General features: G+C 40.3%; 1 protein-coding gene across 1 annotated transcript; it reads right to left on the bottom strand.

Moving 5' to 3' along the window:
- Positions 1 to 228: 228 nt before the first annotated feature.
- DIPK2A (divergent protein kinase domain 2A) lies at positions 229 to 20,136 on the bottom strand. Its single transcript, XM_065844975.2, has 3 exons — positions 19,302 to 20,136; positions 5,522 to 5,825; positions 229 to 3,112 (listed from the first exon to the last, which is right to left on the bottom strand). The coding sequence occupies exons 1-3, from the start codon at positions 19,953 to 19,955 to the stop codon at positions 2,781 to 2,783; spliced, it is 1,290 nt and encodes a 429-aa protein (XP_065701047.1). The 5' UTR covers positions 19,956 to 20,136; the 3' UTR covers positions 229 to 2,780.
- Between the last annotated feature and the right edge of the window lie 1,323 nt (positions 20,137 to 21,459).

Raw genomic sequence — 21,459 nt, 5'->3', positions numbered from 1 at the left:
AAAATACTGTTACTTATGATAATCTGCAAAACAAAAATATTCCTGATAGATCACTCCTAGTGTGGATCAAAGCAGGCTACTAGAAAGAGGAAAAGAAGTTCCTGTCACTTTGGATGATGGTGAACTCTGCAACACTACAAAAACTAGTTCTATGTATATTGTAATGCATCCTAAACTAAGTGAATCTTTAAAGACTTACTGATCTGCAAATGAGTATCTGAGATGAGGTTCTTAAAGTATTCTTTATTAATATCATTAAAAGTTGCAGAAACAACTTTCTTGTAATATAAAGGCACAGGGAGACAGTTTTGATAAAATATTCCAATCAAACAGTAACTTACAGTACAAAAGGACAATTGTAATGCACATACAAACCCCAAACATCTCATTCAAAAATATTTCACCATGTTCATCAATAATAATGGGCAATGATTAAAAATATAAATTGTTATTGTACAATAAATATCTGATAGGTGCAAACGGAACAAGATTTATTGCTCTCCACAGTGTTTTTCCCTGTAGTAGTTTGTTTTGTTTTTAAAGTTCCAAATTCCTTTTATAACCAGCTTTAGTAACTTATTTCTCAGGGAATTAAACCCCAAACCAAATCTGATAGGACATTCTGACAGTTACAGAACTGCCTTGGGTTGTAACCAGAACTGGCAGTGTTTGTTTCTTCTACAACTTCAACAATCACACTTCACTCACTCATTGGGAAATATGGTAGATGTTTAAAAGTCAACTTTAGTGATAAGTCAAGGCTTTTATGGTAGGGTAGTATTAACTAGTCTGAGAGTCAGTCTATTTTCTTCAAATAGGTGGGTTTTATGATGAAAAATAACACAAACCTTTTCTGACAGCTTGTGCCAGAGAAAGCATGTAAAATGGGTTTCAAATGACGGGAGGAGAGAAATGAAAATTGAAAGCTGCATTGGGCATTCTACCTTCAGAAAAGGAGACAAGGGATTGAGAGCAAATTAAGACTACATAGGAAAAGAGGACTTAAAGTCAGAATTTTGTATTCTAAAATATTCCTAATAGAGCTGTGTAAGAAATCAAAAAGCACTCTGCATCTGTATATGGCTCCACTTTTTGAGCTTTGAGAAAGAAGGTCCAGCCAGTGAGTTTGCCATCTCCCTCATCTTGCACTTGCAGCAATTTGGTAAAGCTGCAGTTCCCATCAGTCTTTTGACACAGTATGAGCCATACGAACTCTGCTCTTGAAGGCAGCACGTACTGCCTTGTTCAGAAATCTTTTTAGCTTGCGTGAAATAGTGTATCAAACACACATATAGGAAATATTAATTTCCTTCATTACTGTTACAAGAACATGCATACATTTCCTAAATGTATCTTTTTATGAATGAGACATCAGGAAAGTGACGCATTAGAGTAGTTGGGGCAGGGGGCAAGAAGCAAGCTTTGAAAGCTTTGAAGTGAGTTCTTATAGCAGTAACTGAGGCTTTTATAAAAACTGTAGTTTACAAGAACAGCTCCAGATTTACACAAACCTCAACAAGTCAATCTTAACTGCACTGGGAATAGCCAAACTTGGTTCATGTAAAGGCGTCTGGAGTGAATACACCTTAATCAATTCAGCTGGTAAACCAAAAGATGAATATTCACTAAACTCCATTACACTTGAATTCCACAGAAATAGTACTGATGTAAAACAAACTGCTAACTTTCTAGACACTATTATTCAAATTAGTGTTTTCTTCTAGCATAAGCACATAGTTTTAGAAGTTCTTGAGAGTAACCAAGGACTACTGAAATTTTGGGAATTATTAGCTTTGCTACAGTATGGGATTTTTTCTTTACTATTTGTTTAGAAACTAATAAACAAAACCATTTTCTTTGGTTTATGCTCAACTACACTGGACTAGTGGGGTTTTTTTTAATTTTAGTCAATATTCTATCCCCAATTTAAATTCATACAGATCTTTTTATTGTAGTCTCTCTCCAATTCTAAAATTATCTCTGTTAAAAATAAGAGTTTGCTCATACCATGATTTCCCGCTAAACAGTTATGTGTATATACTGGCATGAAGGGTAAAAGTTTTGTACAGTAATTACATTAAGTGATATTTCCAATGGCAGAACTACAAAAGACATCAAATGAATGGTAGTTCAAATGACATTTTAGTTTACGATGATCTTGAAAAAAACCACACAATGTCTAAGCATAGTAAAACAGTGTGAAACCCCCTAAGATTAGACAGTAAATGTGGGAATCCTGCACTCACAGTAGGAATGTACTGCACAGCATTAACATGAAAGCCTGTTAAATTTGAAGCAATGCAGACAGCTAGATTTACCTGGATGTAAATGCCACTTCAAGGTGTTTAAACAAACACAAAAATGAGACAATGATGTCAGAAAAAAGGCCTTTAAAACAGGCCATCAGTCTAACTTGACTTTCCAAGTAAGAACATCAGCTTCACAAAACTGTGACGCAAATGCAGTTTTATGTAAAGTACCCTTTGACACACAAGCTGTCAATGAAGCTATCACAGTCTTTTTTGACCTGCTCCCTTTTAAACAGTTAGGGAGGAGAGTCAATAGTAGCTCAAGTTTTGATTCAGTAAGTACCTTGTCTGTTTGCAAAGGAACATTATAACACCATAAAATTATATTTTTATGGTATCTATAAAACTGATAAAACTAGTTGGTTTATTTTTTTTAATTTTCTGGTTTTAATGCACAAGTTTAAAACTTCATTTTCTATGTGTCTCTGCAACAGTGTTTTAGCCAGTGTTGCAAATAATCTTCACTGTGGACTACCTCACATTGTTACTCAATTGTGCAAGGTATTCACGCAGTTCTTTTGCAGCTTGGAATCTACCGTATCGCTTCTTTGGGTTGGCACACTCATCCAGCAAGGCCTCAAGTCGGCCGTCTTTGGCAATTTCAGCTGGGGGGTCATGAAGTAGTCCTCCAGAAGTGCCACGCCATGTGGCATGTCTTGATAAAAGGTTCTGACAAATAGCATAATAATTGTGGTCCACAGTGACACGAGCACAAAGAATCTCTTTCGAGAAGGACAGACAAGCTTCTTTGTCACAGTCATCGAATTTGCTTTCATACCATACATCCCAGTTTTCAGGTTTATCTGTGATATATAAGGAGATAGTAAAAAAACAATAATTAAGTGAGAGTGAAGAGGAAAGAACATGCGCATCTGAGTATAATCAGAAACTCAATACACAGCAACTATAAACCAACTTTGTTTAGGTAAACTTTTAAATGTTCTAGTCTAAGATTGCATCAGACAGTTTAATATACCATTCTGCTGAAATGGCCCTGGCAATACAGAAAAATAAGGGAAAGAAAGAAAGAGGGTAAAATAGCGAAGAAGGGGAAGCAGAAAAACCAGCACACTGAACACATTAAATCTACATGCACACACATACCCAGAGGAAAAAACGTAGCACAAACAAGTACAAGAGAATGATCCACAGCTGAAGTTGAGAGAAAAACAAACAAGCAACATGATTTATTTTAGCAACATGATTTGGTTTCTCCAGTTGCCCTGGGAACTAACACTGGCAAGTGGTATACCAAAGAACAAAAATAACACTGCAAAGTAACTGCCACAAACTTCTGAAACATTATCTTCCAACCTCTTACATGGTACTAAAAAAAAAATCCAAAAGAGCAAATAGCATTTACGTCCATGTATAAACTCTTCTTTATATATATTAAAAAGTTATCAAAATTCAAAGGTGTAACTAGAGTGACCTTGTCGCAGCTCATTTACAGAAAACACCTTACACAGTAATAATACATAAAAGGTTATTAAATATGAGATCTCCTGAGTTATCACTACGTTTTGTTAGAGAACTTTCATCTTAAGTTTCTAGATTACTGCCAGCTTTGAGAAGATGTCTTTATCATGGAGACTCATAGCTTTAGCACTATGATATACAAAGAAAAAAATTATCTGTATTTGGTAGTGTCTGAGCTGACTGTTGGTCTATTCATTTACAGCGCACTGCAAGCCAGTGTAGAAAAAAAAAAAGCAGACTGAAGGATGACTGCCAAAACTATAAAATGTGAAGTAAAATTTGTACAATGAATAGCAAACTCGAAAGGAAAAAAAAAGACAGCAACAAAGGAGAATGGGAAAAAAGTACTTCAGCAAACTGAAATATGATATCCCACATAGAGTACAGTTAGATATTACTGTACAGTGCAATTGGACAGAATGTACATATTCAAATATCTAAATAGGCCTATTAATCACTCTAGACAAAGGCTGTTCAAACAAACTTTCCAGAGGATTAATGAAATCAGTATTAAATGTCAAGTTTATAGAAAGACTAAAACCTTTCTTGTGTCCTCATTTGTTTTGTGGTTTTGATTAATTGTCAGATTACAAATCATGCTGCAAAATCCTAGTTAGATCCAAATTACTCTGGGAACTAGACAACAGATTTAAGCATGACACTTTCAGCATTCAGTTCAATTTTAATCTAGGGTCCCTGAGAACATATAATAAATTTAATACAAAAAATAATTAAAAAAATAAAACAAACAAAACAACAACAACAACAACACAAAATGAAAACACTGGCCAAACCCCCACCAAAAAAAAAAAAAAAGAGGGAAAAAAAAAAAGGGAGAGAAGAGAGAGAGAGGAGAGAGAAAAACAAAAAACAAACCAAACAACCAAACACCATACTTCCTTGTACAAAAATATGTGGATAGAAAACATAGTCTTAAAGTCAATTCAGCAGCACAGCATATGAAGTCTATTTGCAAAGCTTAAAAAAAACCTCATTCACTCAAACTGGAGTCACTTGGCCTGCTGGCACTTCTGCAGAATCCAGGGTTTCATGTTCAGTGTCTCCAGCCCTTAGGTCTGTAAAGTTTTCCTTATAAGCTTAAAAGGAGTATAAATCCACGTAATGCCACTTTGTTAAACATCTCTCCTGCTGCCACTGCTTTGAGCTTTTACCGATGACAGAAAGATTAACGAATTTTCACCATTCCCATTTGGAGACAGCACTAAAATTATCCATTCCTTCAGTTCCATTGTTACAACCAAGCCAGAGGCAGGCTATGTAACTAAGGCAAAGTGGGCGGTAGGAATGTCTTGCCATTCACAGAAAATAGAATGCCAAGACTTCGACGCCTGGAAAAGATGAAAGGAACCTCTCTATTGTTGCTAGGGCAGGCCAGTCAGCCAGCCAGCCCATCTAGCTGTCCATCCATCTGTACAAACCTGTCCGACATCCAGACCCTTTCCTCCCACCCTCACCTCTCCATTTAAGCAGGATTACAAAGATTAAAGGTATACGTAAGTCACATTCAGGTAAACTCAACACTTTATAAAAATTGACAAATTGGTCAAGTTAATTAGTAGTCTAATTGCAGAAGAAAACTAATTAGCTTGTTAATTAACTGTCTAGCTATAAAGCCAACAAAATGGGTATTTAGCCACTACACATACTTTAAATACTGTGCTTGCACAGAAAGCAAGAGACATGGGGTGAGGAGAGAGAAAGAAGAGACTTACTCTGTCTGATGAACCTTTTGTCTGCTACCAGAACATTTTCTGCATCTACAATGATAACTTTCCCATCTCTCGGTCCAACTGCAAAGTTGTCAAAGCTGACATCAAGGAGGTAGAGGGCAAATTCAAAGTCATTATTTGTCAGCTGTTCAGCTATTTCCATTAATTGCCAGGCCAGATCCACTCGTTTCTCCCATGGTGCATTAAAGTAACTCCACAACTCTTCTCCGACGTAATTGACAGCCACCATTCTTCCGCATGCTCCTAAGTACTTTGCAAACGGCCAACCCTCATCAGACGGAAAACTCTGTAAATAAAAAGATTTTTTAAAATTTTCACTAATACGTAACGACTTAGATTTTAAAAGGCTGTTCAATAAAATTTAGGAGAGACACCTGCAAATACATGACATTTCCATATACTTCCAAGTTTTGAAGGGAAAGAATAAACAGCACAAAATACATTTATGTGAGCATGAGGCCCTGCTCAACTAATAAAGGGAAAGAGTTGGAGGACCTGAAATAATATACAATCCATATCTAGCTTTCTATGTGCTATATATACGTTTATATATTCACATACATAATTCCACCAGCCATCTTTTTCTAATAGTGTTTCATACACGGCTGTTGTACTAATGCAAATATACTTCCCATCAAGATAATTTTGCATCTGATATATTAAAACCAACTTTTTTAATAACATAAAGGAAAAAGCTTTAAAAAGTGACACCTCCTTCTCCCCACGACCACACCCCCCTTTCCATTTTCCCCATCTGACTGGGTGCCTTTGAGGATCCTCTCACTTGAAGAACTCTCACAGGAAGGATTACAGAACAGATTAAGACATTAAAAAAGCTCAGGGTTTCTTATGACTCTGGTATTCCTTAATTGCTACATACATACTCCGTGTGTTTATTACACACAGCCACATAACATTTTTACCAAAAGTAAAAATCTGTCTCCAATCGTAGCTTTCTTGGAAGTTAACATAAGAGACTGAACAGTAATAACATCCTACAAGCAATAAAAAACCCAAACAAACAAAACTCAACCACACCAGCATATTTTTCCTACGTCAGTTGTACTGAACGTGCCCTAAGACCTCAATATGAACAGACAAGCATTTTAAAAGTATCCTCCATACTATGTATCAGGAAGAAACCACAAAATTTTAAATTAAGAATCTCCAAATGAGTAGAAGTTAGCACTCTCTAACATTAGAATGTACACCAGTTTTAAAAATTGGGAGATCTACGTGGACACGCTCCTTTATTGTGCACCACTTTGCTATGGTGTCACCAGAAGCAACACAATCAATTCTGCAATGATCATGTAGCACAGGTTTTACCACACCTGTGTTGAACAGCGTTGTGGGTTTGAGTCTGAATGGAAGCTTTATACCTCCTAGAATTCACAATAGCAGAAAACATTTATGGTAAATCAAGAAAAGATACACAGGAAAGAAACACATCACAGAGCTGAACTACAAGACCAGTCAGGGAAGAGGTGCCCAGCACTCACCCATCTGTGTAAATATCCCACTTAAAAAAAGTTTAGAGAAGAGTGCTTACATACCAAATCACCACAGCTTTAGAACCCATACCTCCTTCACAACAATCCTTAATTTTACCTATGTCTGTGGTTCCTTCGATAACAAAGTTTTGACCATTTTATCTTAAGCACTAGGCATCAGCTGACACTAAGCCAAGGTTAGAATACTGTTGGTCAGAAACACTAGCACCTCTGTCATACGTAAGGAACTGCAAGCCACATCTACTCCCAAGAATTGATACTTGTTATTGAAATGCAAACAGCAAAGTTAAGGCTATATTCAGTTCACGCACTAAGGCTCCAAATTTAGTATTAAAAAAGCCCTGAAAAAAAAACCAAAAAACAAAAACCAAACGTGTTTGCTTAGATCGTAATAATACAATAATATAAATGACAAATACACCGTCCAATCTTTACTCACAGAAGTCAAATATTTCACTAGTGGTTTTCTGCATGAGCACACTCCCATAGCAGGAACTAAGTTTCATTCAAAAAACTACTAACCGGTCTCGACCCAAAAGGTCATTGGATGAATGAATACTTTAGTAATATCCAAGAGGAAAATTCGTACAGTTGTCTTCTCTAGCTTTTTTAAAAGACACTGCTGGTAAACACACAGAAAGAACAAGTGAAACAAGAACACTTGCTCAGCACTGCAACAATAGTTTCTCTTGGTTATATCAGTTTTTCAGTATTTTATAACAGCTGCAGATTTCCAGAGGGAAAAAACAAAAGTCTGTGGAGAGGTTGTCTCCATCTACTTTGGAGACTACTCCATTCTATGCTGATACCAGAGAACGTCACTCTAACACTTCACATGGATCTCACTTTGAATCTCCAGTGCAGAACTGTAGAGTCTGCAGCTGAGCAAACCCATTCCCCTAACTACAGCATGGCCATTTCCATCCTTCTTCTACAGGCCTTTCAGACAGAGAACAGATTCAAGATCGAAGTTTCTGCTCTGGAAGCATGCTCCTTGCTGACCTCTTCTGTGCCAGCTGACCCACAGCCCTTCCTTGTTTTGATTACGCCAGGTGAGGAATGTTTATGTATCTTTTGCCAGATATATATACCTGTCAAATAAGAAGGAATTGATGTACTTCTGATCACACAGCCAGCGAGAACCTGAAGTGCTTAATCCTCCAGCATAATCCTCCAACCTTTACTAAATTTTCATTTTGATAAAGTTAAGAACATAAAGCTTAAGGCAAATATTATTACCAAAACCATAAAATATTTAAACAGCAGGTAAGCATCAGAGCAGACAGGATTACCACTTTAACTTTTCTGTTCTGAATACAAGCCTTATTATGTCAGGACATGCTGCTTAGTTATCTATTAGCTACTCTCATCAGGAAGATGAGCTTTCTGCCTCCCACAAGTGAAAGATGCCCACTTTTGCTTTTAAGTGGTTTTTGTCAAAAGGGCGTTTAATAAAATTTGTTTAATTAAAGCATTTTATTAAATGTTATGGAGACCCTAACTGAGCCCATATCTAAAATGAAGGCTAAGTACCAGGTTAACTTGTACCCAGCTTCCAGCAGTCCTTCCTTGGAATACTTAAGAATATTGCAATTTGTTCATCTACAGTTTTAAAATTATTTAATCTTTTAAATATAATTTTGAGACAGTAAAAATACCTATTTGTTTAAGTGTTAGCACTATTTGATTATTAGATCCTATTGAAGCTGAGCATCCATCTCAGACTATTCTGGCTCAATATGTCCTCTATGGAATTTCAAGGACTCTTCGAAGTTTCTACATAGCCAATCTTGCCTGCATGGTACATGTGAAGAAATCAAAATAATGTTTTATTTATATTGTTGACATAGTTTGTCATCTTTATGGCAAAAGCCATTAAGCTAGCCTCTGACATGGCAAGCGCAGAAGACAATTTTAGGGGAAATATCTATGTTTACCATTGCAAAGAAAAACCTTTCTTGGTTGATCCAAAGGACGTCAGACCCATATTAATAACAGAATAGGTTCAAAGATTTTGGGGTACCTAAGCATCTGTATTTCCACCCTATTTTGATCACCTGATCTACCTACATAGGTGAATCTGGTCATGAAAAATCCTGAGGATGATACAGAAGTCATTCGATGATTTTGAGACCAGCATGATATTTTCAAGCTGTGACACCATGTAATTGAGCAAAACTAAATGTCTCTAACTGAATCCACTATGCAACTAGGATGACATTGTACAGTCCTCATGTTTTTTATCTGTAGGCTTCAGGGCAATCTATGAAGGTGGTAAATATGGACAAACATCCACTATTTTGAGGCAAGTCAAGTGATATATTCCGCAGTTAAGAACTTGGTTTTTTAGCTTGTTCTGTGGTTAGCAAAATAACCTTTCAACAAATGACGTGTGTTCTAATTCTGTGTTCATAACTTATTCTACAAACAGACCAATAGAATGAAATCTCATGCCTGTGGCATCAATGAATGCCACCAAAATGAGATTCCATGCACATTTATAATTTCTGTATTCCGTCCTGGATCAAAACAAACCAATAGCCAAAAAGCTGTTGTCCATCAAATGAAATTAGCTATTTACAAAGGAACATGTCATTTCACTCAAAAAGAATCAAACAGGAGTTGGTGCTAATGCATAACCTCCAGAGAACTATGGGTAAGCAAAAATTTTTCATGCCAGTGAGAGGGATCAAGTGGCATATTGGAAAATTCAAAGTACTACCTACCAGCATCTACCAGGAAAAAGACATACAGCTTAGTATTAGGGAAGTCCAAATGTGCATACCTGTACCCATGCAAGTCTACTTTATCCGTATCTTATAAAAACAAATTTATATCTTAAAATTGAGAAAATTTACTCTGATTGCATTTTCTGTGAAACAGAAGTTTAACTGATTTCACCAATTGTGCATAACATTTTCATATTGCTGCATTTTATTAGCACTCAATGCAACATATTCAATTCAATTGCTACAGTAATGATACCTAAATATTTTTATTTAAGGATGACTTTGGACCACACCACTCCTTTTATTTTTTGCTCTTCTCCTTTCCAGTCCTGCTCTGCTTATAACTTTGCCTCCCTTTACAAATACAAATTCAACCACAAACAGTTGAACCTGGCAAAGGCCATGCTATCGTGGAAGCGAAGGTATCCATCTCTCCTAGCACACCAAGCACACTCACTTCAATCCCCTCCTCCACGTCACGACGAAATCAATGCATCTGGTACTTGCTGGGCTGGTGTTGTTGGATCAGCAGCCTGATCCAGCTCATCACATCGCTGCATCATGCTGGTACGGACAAAAGAAAGGGAGAAGTCCTGAACAGGCAGGTGCAGAAGAGAGGAAAGCAGCTGAGAGGACATTGCTTTCTAGCAGTAGCAGGGACTTATGTAATGGATTAAACTCATTTTGAACGTACAGAATCCATCACAATGGTACACTGATCTTCAAAACACATCTATTCTGTTTCCTGCATTGTGTGCACTGAATTTCATTTCACACGAGAAATTCTAGGAGCAGTTTGGTTCATTAAGAAGTGAATATCCTTAACATTACTGGTAAAATATCTGCATGCCATACTGTAACACAAATATATTTATAACTCTATGGCAATAAAAGGATCTTTTGACAACAGGAGTGCAGGGAATCCTGCCAACATCTGTACATGTACAAACAACATCTCTGTTTTGGCTCCCTTCCAACTGGCATGTAACAGCCACATCTACACTTCATTACCCAAGTCAGGAGCCGAAGAAGGGGATAAAAATATGTACAAGTGCCTCATTCAGCAGTTTCATATTCACTCAGTGAATATGATATGAATATTAATTGAAGTGCAGATCTGTTGTCTTTGCAAGGATGGATTTGTAACTTTGTGTACTACTCTATTTTGAAAGCGTTTTTCTACATGAAATTGCAGCTAACTGAACAGGAGGATTTTGTTTTTCTTCCTCTATTAAAATTTTGGAAGCCAGTAAGACATGAATACACACTTCTACAGTCATTAAACATGTTTTACATGATCAGCTTGCATTTAGAAATAAAAAAAATTTACATATGTCAAAATCCTCAGATTTCTGTAGAGTAACACATAATATAGTTTTTAATTCTCAAATTATTAGTAGTATAAATATTTTATTAGATAATTTTGTACCTACATATGCCACTTGAAGACTTAAAAATGTGCATTTGACAATTAAGATAAAAACTAAGCTCTTGTTCAAAACCACAAACTGCTATCTGACAAAAGCATCTGCAATTCTGATGCACCCACTGACATTTTATCTGTGAATATACACAGAAATGCCATGGAAACCACTAACAATTAAGCTTTTAAAAGTGTTTTAAAATATAGTAATGCATATGAAAAACTACAAACAGGTAGTTTAGGAAGTTTTTCCTCATTAAAATTGTTACCTTTTTCTATTCACACAGAAATAGGTATAATCTTCTAACAGCAAGACAGAAAACAGTAAATATGACAAAAACGTCTGCTACCTCTATTCCCAGTGACACATACATCAAAAAAAAAACAATTACTTCCCTTAACTAGCATAGTTACAAGATATCTCTCTATGTAAGGCTTAAAAACCTAAGCCCACCCTGTCAAAGGGACAAAGGTCACTTTGTTCCTGCAAGAATGATACTGCATTTATGTCTTTAAAAAGAATACACTGTAGTCTCAGAATAAATATTGAGAATTAGTAGGGTGAATTTATCATTTCACTGAAGCATGAAACACGCTATCAGTGCATTTGTCTTCCTCACTTCCATCTGTCTAAACACGAGAAGATACACAAATCTGCCACTGCTTTTGAATGTTCAGAGCTGTGATGCAGATGATGCAGTAAAGACTCAGCAGCTTGAAGGAGATAAGGTCTATTGTAGTCTGCAATAACACAAACCCTCTTTGATTTAAACACTTAAAAGAATATTAGTTTATCATAACCAAGTACATAATTCATCCTAATAATCAAGTCAAAAAAGGCCAAAAGTTTAAGTAACAGCTGACATCTGTGAGCTGCTGTTCCACGGTACCATTTAAAAAAATGCTTTTCATTTTCAAAACTACCCTGAAAGGTGCTACGTCACTACCAATTTTTGTATGAGGTGAATTCCACCCCAAAAAAAACCCAAAACAAAGAAACAAAGAGTTCGCCTTAAATATAATGGAAATAAAAAACATATGCAAAACAGAGTGGGGACTTCTCTTCCTATTCCTTATGATCCTGAAGACCTTGATGGCAAAATTACACTCTTTGTGATGCCTTGACTAAAATCATCCTACTAAACTCTGCCCAGGCACAAACTGGCATAGCAAGTAGAATTTAAATAATGGGCTTTTCCTCAAAAGGAAAAAAATAGCTCTCTCTCACAGAGTACTGTTGATTCTGCAGTGTAAACAGAAGTAGCACTTGCATTAGTCACCAAGGCAAATAAGTGAAGCTCTGGAGCCACGCAGGCGTGGAGATCAGATTTTACAATGAAACTTTTCAGATCAAAGAAGGTTAAAAGCACAGCCTAAAAGCAGTTGCCCTCTTCCGATCTGCATTCTAGAAGATACATATTCAAATGTATTTGCAAATGCTAGTGAGTATAATGAAGAAAATTTCATTCTCAATTATATGCCAAATTACTTGACATTCAACTAAAACTCCCACAAAAGTTAAGCATGTAAATATATAGCCTACACACACAGAGTGAAGAGTAGATTTCATTGAATATTCTAAATATTAGTATTCCAAATGAAATTACATTTCCTTTATTTGACTTTTGTTCAGTTTCAGTCAAATCAGGGAAATATTCTTGTAACATGAGGCTACTCGATTTTATTCCAACAAAACAATGACTTTTTTGTTTCTTTTTAAAAGCATGCACAATGGAAATTCTGGGAGAGACAACAAATTCATCTCCTTTCTCCACAATGCTAGAAGTATGTAGAACGGGAATCAAGAAAAACTAAAGCCTGACTTTAACATCTAAAATTTAAATCCTTTGTTTTCTGAATTATCTTTTCTACAGGTGTCAGCTGACTGGCTTGTGAAAAAAAAAAAAATTAATAAGAGTTAAGACATCAAAAGAAAAAAAAAAATCAATTTACCATAAAGTAACATTTGTAGAGACATTCCTTAAGCCTAGCTCATGTTTACTGCAAACAGAGAAAATAGCTTTCAAACAAATACTCCAACTACATGGGGAGTCATTATTTCAATCATCTGCAGCAGACTGCAGTGAATCTTTAAAATGAAATAATGTATGAAATTGCAGATAATCTAAAAGCCTCAAAGCAACTGGAGATAACATGACTAGTAACAAGTGATCTCAAACTAAGTTTTAACTTTTTCATAAATCAGAGGTAAATAGTCAACATTTTAAAATCCTACATACTAAATACTACTCAGTCTGTCAAAATACCAGTATTTGTATGAGCCAGGACTTGAATAGTATTATACAAGTCCACTAGAGGACATATGAGGTAGTGCAGATAACCACCTTAAATCCACTACTTGATATATAGCATAGGAATTATACATCAGAAATGCCAAATTCAGAAAGCAAGCAAGCTTAAAAGGCACCAAGTATTAAAACTAGACAGCATTCTCCCAATGTATTTAGATCGAAACTACAGAAAATAGCCTATGACTAGAACAACATGCATGATTTCTTTTGTTTTTTTTAAAGCAGAGAGAAATCGCAAGCAAGAAAAGTTACCCATTTACTTCTCACCAAGTTATGCATGGATCAGCAAAATTATTCTGTAAAACATTTGGCTAGATTGCTACTTTGAGTGAATTCAGCATAAGAAATTGTTTCAAAGAGATCACAGTTAATGTTTCAATGTATGTTTAGCAGATGTCAGTTATTGTTCTTCCCGTAACAAAACCAAACAGAAACCTCAGTGATGATATGAACAGAAACCAGAAGAATTTTAGGTTCTGTGGCAACAGACTGCTCATGCACAGTAATTATACCAGGAATACAGATACAACAGTTGGTTTTGGTTTGGGTTTATTTGTTTGGTTGGGGTTTTGTTTGTTTTGGTCTGGTTTTTTTTCTTTAGTTTTGTTTATTAATTTTTTTCCCACTAGGAATAACAATGATTAGAAGTTGCAAGAAAAATAAAGCCATTAAGCCTAAGTATTTAGGAAGCTAAATATGTATCTGAGAAAAGGCAATGATTTACACAATTACTAAAAATGCAGAAATACTGCTGTTTTCCATATAGGTATTGGATTTTTTCTTAGAATTAGACGAACTAAAGTCTTTCAGACTCATAATTTACATAGAAGATACAAATGTTCACCATCATTCTTTGAAGAATCTCCATTCTAGACAGGTCATTAAAAACTACAGGTCAAGACAAAGTTGCATTAATGCACCCTGGATATAATTCACAGACACCTTGTACAGTTTGGGGGAAAAAAAAAAAAAAGCACATTACTTGCAAGCATTTTATTTACTTCAATTTTAATAGCAAAGTTTGTGTGCCAACTTCAAGTTTGCTTTGAAAACAAAGCAAATGTGCTGTCATTTGAATAGCGCATCTGGCAATACTGTGCACCAGTGCAACATCCAGCACTGAGTATTGCAAGACCAGCTCTAGATGCACTTTTGCTACTACCATTAAGAAAACCTATGTTTCAGTTTTGACGGGACAGATGTAAATTGTCTTTTCAGCCAAACATAGCATCTTAGGAGAAATACAACCACTTTGCTGAAAAAAAACACAGTTTTCTTATCTAGAAGCAATTTCTTACTTCAGCAGAAGTGAGCTATATTGTAGTTTCCTCAACTCCCAGAACAAGGAGTTCTCCCCTTCACCCTGTTTCTCAGGCCATTGTTGGGTTTGGGCGTTTTTTCATGTTTGAGTACATAACTTGAAACTCAGCCCACGGGCCTTCATGTGTTAGACAACAAGCGGCCACAGACCGTGGCTCCCAGCACGGCAGCCACGATGGCACAACCGCAGCAGCTGGAAAACTAAGACAACCACAATGGCTCCAAATAGGAAATCTGGAGTCTGACAGAGACCAGTGCAGGAGCTCTATGGAAAATAAGAGCTATGTCTAGAGAAAGCTTAACTATTCCCCAAACCTTTCTGTTCAACTGTCTTGGTTTTGAAAAAAATCTGGTTAGGAATTGGGGAATGAAAGAAGAGTCAAAGATGGAACAACAACCTTAGCCTGTATGGAAATTAACCACAGGCAGCAGACATTTTTTGTTCTATGACAGCAAGTTTATGTTTCTATTTGCTAATGAAGATAAAAATTACTCATGTTACTTCATAAAGTTAAATAACATTCGTTATTTAAGCACACGCCATGGTTAAAAAAAAATGAAGAAAGTTTCTCCAGTAGAGTTATTTTTAAAATAAAAACTACAAGGTGGGTGGTTTATAAAAAGTCATGGGGCGAGAATAAATCTACTTACATCCACGCTGGTTCTCTGAATTCTGCAAGAAGTCAATATTCACACTGTACTCAGTCTGTAACCCAATTTATTTTTAAAATTTTGCTATTTTTTCACAAGGCAACTTTGGCTGACCTATCTTTGCAAGTGTTTGACGCACATAGTCATTACATTCAATTATGAATCAGACACCATGCAGAGATCCTGTCCTCCAGGTAATTCCTATTTAAAAAAATCTGTTATCCATTAAATGAGTTGAAGAGAACAGCAGCAAGGTTTTTGTTGCTTTTGTCCAAATAAGCTGTTTGTGTTTATATAAAATATTGGTTTAGATGTAGCAAATTTTGAATACCGATCGCAACTCATTTTACTAAAAAGTATTTACCTTTATTGCAAGGAAGTGCTAGAAAGACGAAGGAAAAACCCCAAACCTATCAGAAGTTCAATCTTAAACATTTACATTTCAAGTTAAAAAATCCTTTCCTCAACCCTCACGTACAAGTTGTTTCATTCAAATGTGAATTCAGATAAAAACGTGAGACGATTTAATTACTGATTAGTGAGATTCTACAAAAGTAAAAATAATATTTTAATACCCAGAAAATATGTAAATTGTGACAAATAATAATGCAGATATCCTTCTGTTTGCTTCATGAAGTGGCAAAAGGGGCTGAATTCTTCACTGAGTACACCTACGCGACTGTTTAACAAATGTGGATAAAGAAGCTATGAAAAAAGATAGATATTGAATTAGCATTACAATAAGTAATCTAAATAAAACTGTGCTGGTATACTACTGTTCGAAGACTTGTAACAAAAGCCTATCATGCTATGGGCTAGAGCCCCATCTGAAAACTTCCTGCAGCAAAGGCTGTCAGTCAGTTGTGACAATATGCAGCTTGTAAGCAATGCCACTTTAGGAATAATCCATACTCCAAATAGGCTTCAAGCTAAAATCCTGATCTCTGATAAAAAGTCTTACAGTCCAGAAATTACTAGCTCTAGTAGATTATTACAGTGAATTTTCTATTATAAAGCAAAGATCAAGCTTTAAATTCAGTGCCTATTCGCATTTGACTGCTCCTATAACTTAAAACCACAGAACTTCAATGCGTGAAACACCGAGAATGTATAAGTTACCTCTGCTTCTAAACCAAAAATGTTACTCATCACAGTGTTTAAACAGTCACATGAGTGTTTCATGAAAAGCTCAAAGCAAAAGCTAGCAATACTTTTCCTTGTACCTTCCAGTGACAGCATCAGTTAAATGCATCAGTTTTATTTATTTATTTAAAATTAACATCTGAATCTTCACATGACCTCACGCAGGTTTCCTTTCTTGGAAATCCCTGATTTTCAGAACAAGCCTACGAGTCTCATTCCTGTGCTAATATCTGCCCTCATCAATACTGCAGAAACTATACCATGAGATGTTTTATACATCTTATCTGTCTGTCTTACACATCTTACCTATAAATACAAGCAAACTTCTCAGTAGTTGGCTACCACTTCTGGAAAGTAACTTCACCTCTATTAAAGAGTGTCTTGCATCTTACTGTTGCAATAGCCACACAACACAGGATTATCTGTTCCTTACATGTTTCTCAGGTTGAGAACAGAAAGGTATGCAACACATTATGCACATGAGAAAAGCTCATTCAGATTATATATATAAGATATTTTGTGCTAGACTGAGGGAAGGTATTCAAGCCTTCAGTACTCATTACCAAAGTTGAGGAATACTCTTCTGGAAACTACATGAAGATTGTTTCAACACAAAAAACTGGCCTGAAGTTCCCCAGAAATATTTTCCAGTATATACCTATTCATCAAAATTTAAAAGACCCTGCAAAACACTTGATCTGGTAAGAGAGGACAGACAACTTTACCACTCTCTGCACTGGTAAAGGCTGCTGCACTTCCCACCAATTTGACCTGCTCTGCTCTCAGCAGCACCTTTGACAAGATAAATGACGAGCAAAGTGCTTAAGTTCACGTTCAAAGATTTTCATCTCTTCAACAGATTTGCTTGACAGCCTCAGGGCTCATCCACAGCTTACCAAGAAGCTGACAGGGATCAAGGCTCTTACCTCAACCAGTGCTGCCCACTGCCTTTGATCCATCCCACAATAGTACACACAACTGTGTCACACCCTTTGTCTGTAAAGCATTTATCAGCCCTGCAAATTATGAAGAAACTGTAATACAAATCTGCTTTCTGGCCATTTAGGTCTAGGCTCGGTATGCCGGAACCAGTGTTCAAACTCAAAACTCTAAGTTGTATGAAATGCAGCCAAAACAAATTGATTCTCAAAGCATTTCCAACTATATTCAGCAAAACAGTTTTGATTTTCTTACTGAAGTGGACTTTCCTTTCTCACTGTGCTCAGGAGTAACTTTACAGTAAAATGGAAGAGACACACTGTACCCTAAGTCCACTGGGAATCAAACTGGAAACTTTGAAAACAAAACCCAAGAGCTGTATTTACATCTAAAGACTGAAGGGCAGAAGGCATATTACCCCAAAACGTATTTTTAATTAAGTAGTGTTCATAAATGCGTTCTCTATAAATTAATCAGTAGGTGAATTTGCTAGAGGGTAAAGCCTGCAGCACTGCTCTTTGAGCATTAGATATTTCTTGGTTTCTTACTAGAGAAACAGCAGATATTTACAATGGTAATCATACAGTGATGCTTTCAAACATATTTGCAAGTATTCTTTTTATCATACACTGGATAAAGGCAAGGACGGACCAGTACTTAGACAAAACAATTCTGGGTCCAAACTTATACACTAAAGGCATTCATGGAGTTCCCTCCCTCAGTAGAGTAACGAGCTTAAATGCAAGGATACAATCTAAATAGATATGCAATAGAGGCAACTGAGTGGTGCTACACAATAAAACAGTTTGCTACAATTTTTTCACCTAAAAATTTACATTACATGTTAAAGCACAAATTTCTGTTCTGCATGTATAACCAGTCCTCCTAATTAAAGTTAAAATATGTAACTGCTTAAAAGACTACACTGTTCATTTATTTGTTGCACCATTTTCAGGCTATGGAATACCTATTTCTAATTGTTACCAAAAGAAAAACAAAGATTTTATATAGGTCACAAAATAGGACGACTTGGCATGAAGTCGGTTTTTGAAGAGGAAAGCACAACAACATTACAGTAAAGACTCTACGCGCTAACTATTCAACCAGACCCTAAGAAACTAATCAGAGATTCCCATAGCTGCCTTAGGAATATATGTATTATGGCAGATGCCATGGGATTAAAGCCTAACACTTAACTGTAAGAAAGGCATAATCCACCAGAAAGCATCCGCCTTACAGCGTGCCACCCTGTGTGCCTCCTGCACCACAGCTGCCTGCTCGCGCCCCTCCATACCCAGAAGAAAGGCAGGAAGGATGGACCACGAGTCAAAGCCCTCAGGTGCGGCAACGCCGACGAGGAAGCCAAATCGTGAAAACACTCGAAGTCTTTAAGAGAAAAAACTATGAGACCGAGTGATACAGAGATGACTCCTGCCCAGAGTGGGCATCAGAGGCCCTCTTCCCAGCTCGCCCAGCCGGTACCTTCACGCGGGTCACTGTTAGAGCAAAGCCCGAGAGGAGGACCCCGGCGTCTCGCCGGTTTGAGGCCAGCCCACAGCAGCGCTGCTCGCCCGGCGCGGCGGCCAAGGAGACCCCGGCCGCGGCGGGGGAAGGGGCGGAGGGGCCAGGGTGGGCGCTCGGCCGTGACCGGGCGTGGAGCGCGGGCGCCGCCGGCTCCCGCCCAGCACCACGGAGAGCAGGCGGGGCGGGCGCCCACCCGGGCGCGCTCACCTGCAGGACCAGCGGCTCGGGGTTGAAGGCGAGGGTGATGAGCAGCTGCATGCGCTCCGAGTCCTTCAGGTTGCGCAGCAGGAAGCTGCCCGAGTCCTTGGTCTCGGCGTAGCGGCGGACCAGACGGTCGAGCAGGCGTTGCGAGGGGCAGTGCACCAGGTCCGACCAGCCCTCCACGGCGTCGGGGGTGAGGAGCCGCACGTCGCCGTTGAGGCTGGCGAACTCGGTGGCGTGTAGGGCCTGCAGGAGGTCGCAGCGGCCCCTGCCGGTGGCGCGGCGGCAGATCTTGGTGTCGATGTCGGCGAGCTCCTGCGCGGAGCCCAGGCGCTTGAGCACGACGCGGCGGCTGCCCTCGCGGGGCTCGCCGTAGCGCGCGAAGTAGACGTTCTTGACGTTGAAGAAGTCGAAGAGGCGCAGGCGGCCCCAGCTCTCCAGCCGCAGCTGCCCGTTCAGGAACTTGCGGCACCAGCTGGTGCCCCAGCAGGCCGGGCACTTATTGAGCTGCAGGAAGCGCCGCTCCGACAGCTCGTTGCGCTGCAGCGAGGCCAGCAGCGAGTGCGTGTTCAGCACCAGCGCCGCCGCCAGGCTGCCCAGCACCGCCAGCTTCACGTAGCGGTACAGCCGCCCCAACTTCAGCGACACCAGCCGCAGCATCGTCCCGGACGGGCCCGGGCCGGGCCCCCCCGCCCTCCGCCGCGCTCGCTCCCCGCCCCGGCCGCGCCGCGGCTCCAGCACCAATAAACTCTCCGCCTCGCCGCTCGCCCGCTAAAAGGCGGCCAAGTTACTGAGGGGACGGCGGGGAGGGGGAGGCGAGGGGAGGCGGGGAGGCGCCAGCAGCCCGCCGGCCCGGCCGGCCCCGCCCCCGGGGGAGGAGCTCGGGCGCCGCCGCCGCCGCTCCCGCCGCCGCGGAGGTGGGCGCGAGCCGCCCGCGCCCCCCGGAGGCACCTCCTCCTCCCGCCGCTGTCCCCGCCCACCCGGGGCGGGGCCTCGCGCGAGCGCCGGCTGCCGCGGCGGTTGGCTGCACGTGATGCGGCGTGGTCGCGTGCGGCCCGGCCCCCCTCGGAGGCGGAGGGAGGGGCCGTCACGCGCGCGGGGTGGAAGAGAGGAGGGCGGGGCTCGGGGAGGTCCGTGTGCGCGCGCTGAAAAAGGGGCGGGGCGAGAGGCGGACACGCGGGCGGGGCGGGGCGGGGCGTCGCGTCCTTCCCGCCTCCTCGACCCCAGCCGCGCCGGACTTTCGCACCGCCCGGGTCGGGGTGGAGGGTCAGCAGCTGTCGCCGCCATGTTGGCCGCTCCCGCGCCGTGCCCCCGGGCAGGGGCGCTCTCTGGCTGCCAGCGGGCGGCGGCTGCCTAAGGCCGGCCCGGGCCAGCGGTGCTGCGCGACCGGCGGGACTGCTGGCAGTGCGGCTTCCATCACCCCGCGCGGCCCTACCCGCCTCTCAGCGCCCGCCGCAGGCAGCTTCGCACAGCGCGGGGATCGCGAGCCGCGCTCAGGGGTGTCCGCGGCGGTGCGGCCGCTGTGGCTGTGATGGCGCGGCGGGACCGGCCCCGCGCGGCTCAGACCTGCCGCGCAGCGGCTGCCGGGGGACACGCACCGCGGGTGCGCGGGACGCCCAGGATCCGGCCTGCCGCCCGCGGGAGAGGCTGGCTGGAGCCCTGCCCGCCGCGCCCTGCTCACCGTGCTTCCCATCAGGAAAGAGGCACACAACTGAAGTCCGTGCGAAACACCCAGTACAACTCTGCAGTTTAGAAACAAGCCTTACAGTCACCCGGCTGCATAAACCGGTTCGGTTTGCCGGGGCCGCGGGGCGGGTTTAGCAGTCTCAGGTTCCAGCCGGTACGGGCAGTTAGAGTGTTTGCCGATGTCTTGGTTTTATCGTGGGACCGCGACAGATGTGTTCAGAGACGCGTTCGTCCCGCCGGAGTGTGGAGGGAGCAACGCGCCGCCTACAGCGCCCGCTCCGCTCAACCGCGCTCGGCAGCCTGCGCTGTCTTTCCATCCACGTTAGCTGGCCACAGCTTAAGAACCGTTCTGTAAAACTAACACAGAAAAGAGAAAGAAAGAGATTAAGAATTAAAAACAACAACAAAAACAATAAACAAAACAAAACAAAACCAAAACAACACTCGAAAAAAAGAAACCACCACACATAAGTGGAAG

Source organism: Patagioenas fasciata, chromosome 9 (assembly GCF_037038585.1).
Source record: "Patagioenas fasciata isolate bPatFas1 chromosome 9, bPatFas1.hap1, whole genome shotgun sequence".
NCBI classification, from domain to species: domain Eukaryota; kingdom Metazoa; phylum Chordata; class Aves; order Columbiformes; family Columbidae; genus Patagioenas; species Patagioenas fasciata.
This window is presented reverse-complemented; position numbering and strand designations above follow the sequence as displayed.